The sequence below is a fragment of the Molossus molossus genome, unplaced genomic scaffold, assembly GCF_014108415.1.
Source record: "Molossus molossus isolate mMolMol1 unplaced genomic scaffold, mMolMol1.p scaffold_m16_p_1, whole genome shotgun sequence".
Classification (NCBI taxonomy): Eukaryota; Metazoa; Chordata; class Mammalia; order Chiroptera; family Molossidae; genus Molossus; species Molossus molossus.
The window spans coordinates 226,636,043-226,639,419 of NW_023425344.1; the positions used below are offsets into that span (position 1 = coordinate 226,636,043).

General features: G+C 48.6%; 1 protein-coding gene across 1 annotated transcript; it reads right to left on the reverse strand.

The window, feature by feature from the left end:
* Positions 1-976: 976 nt before the first annotated feature.
* PNMA1 (PNMA family member 1) lies at positions 977-3,056 on the reverse strand. Its single transcript, XM_036275127.1, has one exon. It carries the CDS (start codon positions 2,749-2,751, stop codon positions 1,690-1,692), a length of 1,062 nt encoding a protein of 353 aa, XP_036131020.1. The 5' UTR covers positions 2,752-3,056; the 3' UTR covers positions 977-1,689.
* Positions 3,057-3,377: the final 321 nt, after the last annotated feature.

The window sequence follows — 3,377 nt, forward strand, 5'->3', positions numbered from 1 at the left end:
AGATTGGTGTAGTGTATGTGTGTGGTGGGAGGAGGGAGTCTGATTATAATGGAGTTTTGTGGGGAAGGGGGGAGTGTGTGAAGATAGGATTGTGAGAGGTGGGGGGTGTGGGGGGAGTGGACAGGAAAGCTATGTGAGATTTGAGTGGGAGAGGGGGGAATGAGGACATGTTTGTGGGGATACCGAAGATGTACATATCTCGTGGGGGTTAACTATGTGGAGATGTATATGTTGAGAGGACAGTATGAAGGAAGAACAGATACACGGAAAGTGAGAAAAGTGTATAGAAAAATGTTAGAATATATACTGATATTAGCCTTTATGAATAAATTTTTTATCTTATGATTGTTACAATAGGTTGGCCATAATTTTAAAGCCTTGTTACTAGGGGAAACCCCCCACTGAAAGCTATGTTCATGTAATTACTTCTGAATTCATTAGGATCTCAAAGATGGACATTTTCAGTCACTGAATCTCTGCAGCCAAATAAACATGTTTTTAAGCCACATTTCCCTTTTATATCCTCTTGATGTAAAATAGCTGCTGTAAAACTGAAACATTCATTTTCCAGGTGTGAGTTATTCCTGCACCAAAACAAACACTTTTAGCTAAAAAGAACTTAAAGGGGGAGGAAAAACATTGATAACCTCCTAAACCCCACTTCAGGATTTACTAACATATTAAAGTAAGTTAATATTTACTTATACTTATTTAGCCTCCTAACATTTGCCTTGTAGAAAACATGCAAAAATTGAATACATTAAAAGTACTTCAATTTAAACTTACATAGTATGATGTAAAGCTTAAACAAAATAATTGATTTTAGTGATACGAAGTCTGAGAAAAGATACAGATCTTAATTACACTGAAAATTTTTACACATGTCATAAAAATGAGAAGACTAGAATTTAAAAAATATTTTTATTTGTATACATATATTTGATAACTTCAAATTTAGAACATTTAGAACCAGAGTGAGTAAAGAGAACTATTTCAATGACAAAGATTTGAAATGGGGTAATGGATACTGTAACTGGTTCATATTAACCTCCTCATGCGATTTATATCTATTTTGTACAATGAAAAATTCTAAATTTTATAGAATACTACACCTCTATAATTGTAGTATTTTTTAACACCCTGTTTTGTAGACTCAAAATACTTTTCAATTAAACTGATCCCAATGTTTACAGATGGAAAATAAGAAATTAGCAATGTAAAGTTGAATTACTAAGAATATCTAATTCACATTTCTTCCCATTAATATAAATCAGGAACAATGTTCAGTAAACACAAAAACTATTCACGTTATTAGTAGTAACAGTTCACATTTTTACTCAACACTTCCTTGTGTCGGCCAGGCTCTGAACTAAACATCTGAACATGCAATTTCACATTTAAGTACCTCGATGAGAAGTATCACAAAGTTCACATTTTTCACAACTGATGATGATATCATGAGGACAGCTTGCGCTGAGCACCTGTGTCCAAGACTTTACCTAGCATTTTAGCAAGCATGACTCACTTGCAGCAGCTCAGGGCGCTCGCTAGCACGATTTTACTAATGTTACATGAATATATATGCAGGCCAGACTCTCCCCCAGAAAACAGGACTTTACTAAGAGACACACCTATAAGACAGCAGAGACAATGTTATCTAGATTTGCACTAAAACTCCATTTTCCGGTCTCAGAAGCGTCCCTCTAGGCCTAACTGCAGGAGGGCAGCCTCTGCCTCCTCCTCCTCCTCTCTGGCCTCTTCCTCGCGAATCTGCACTAGCAACTGAAAGAGGTTAGGCGCCGGCCCTTCCGCAGCCCCGGTCAGCCAGAGCTGCCTTCGAATGGCCCCGCTGTGGTTGGCTCCCGCAATGACCTGCTCCAGGCGCGCCTGGTTCACGTTATCTTTATCTATGGCCCCCTTCTCCACCACCTTCTGCAGCAGAGGCTCCAGACGAATGACATAAGCCGATAGCTTTTCTCCTGGATTCTGGTAAGTGTTCAGAAATCTGACCTGCGCATCCCTAGAACTCTCGACGCTCCCAAACACCTGCTCAAGTGCCTTCAGGCATTCGGCGGTGGTTATCGCAGGGTTGTTAGTCTTGAGGATGCGGATGACATCAGCGGCAGGGCCTCGAAGACTCTCCATCAACCGCCGCCTCTTTTCTATATCAGACACTTGCCACTCCTCTATGACCTCATTCGTGTGCTCCAGCCAGGGATCAAAGGACTCCTCCCCAGGCCCCGGGAGGTCCCTCCCTGAGAACAGCGTCAGCTTCTTGTACCAGATGGACTCAACAAGAGGCTGAATAACATTATCCAAAATATAGTTTAGCATCTCTGCTGGCATATCTGGGCCTGGGGCCGGAGCGGGGTTCTGAAACCCAAGGACACGGGCAACATCTTGCACGGTCCACCCCTCTCTGGCCAGAAAAAGGTGCAATCTTTCTAAAAATTCAGCATCGGAAGTCGGGGGCTTAAAGGCCACTTTCCAGACCCCTCCTTTACCCGGCATCTCCCTGGGGATGGCCGCGTAATCCACAGCGCCAGTGAGCTCTAACAAGGCTGCTTTCGCGTTCTCTTCCCTCCAGAACATCCTCCCAAGCACTCGATAGGGCACCTGGGGCATCGCGGCCTGGAGGGTCTCTCCGATTTCAGCCTCATCGCAGTTCACCGGGATCCCCCAGACCAGCAGGGCTCTCTGGGAGTTCACATCCATCCCCCTGCACCAGTCTTCCAACAGTGCCATCGCCATTTTCCCGGCAATCAAGGGCCCAATCCTACAAACACGGATTAGACGGTGGCTCCCTGTGCTCTAGCAGACACTCCCCCCCAAATATGCCGAGAGCGGCAAGCGTCACACACCGCAGTTCGCACACGGCACCGGAGTCCCGCTGTCGTCCCGTCGCGGACCTCCCCCCGCAGGCGGCCGGCGCGGTCTCGGAGCCTCGGGACTGCTCAGCCAGCCAGTCACGCGGCCGCGGCCATCTCGCGTCTCGGTCGGGCTCCACGTCCGGGGTCCTCCACCTGCAGGCACGCTGTCGCCTCGTGGCGCAGAGGCTTGGGCGAGGACAGTTGGCGGAGGCGGGAGCCGCCGGCTGGAGAGGCCGCCGGGGTGTGGCGGTGGGGCGTGGCCGCCGGGCGCTGGGCAGTCGCTGCTCCCGGAGTCGATCCGGCGTCCGCGGTCCGAGCCGCGCCTTCGGGCGGCGGAGGGGCAGCCGCTTAGCGGCGAGGGCTGTGCCGCCCCTGGAGGGAGAGACTGTCCTGAGGTCGCAGCAGCGGCAGAGTCAACCCGCGAGCAGATTCTTCGCGGGTGCAGGAGCCCTTTGGGCGGCAAGGACGGCCGAGGGCGGAAGACACAGGCGGCGGAAGCGCGGGCTG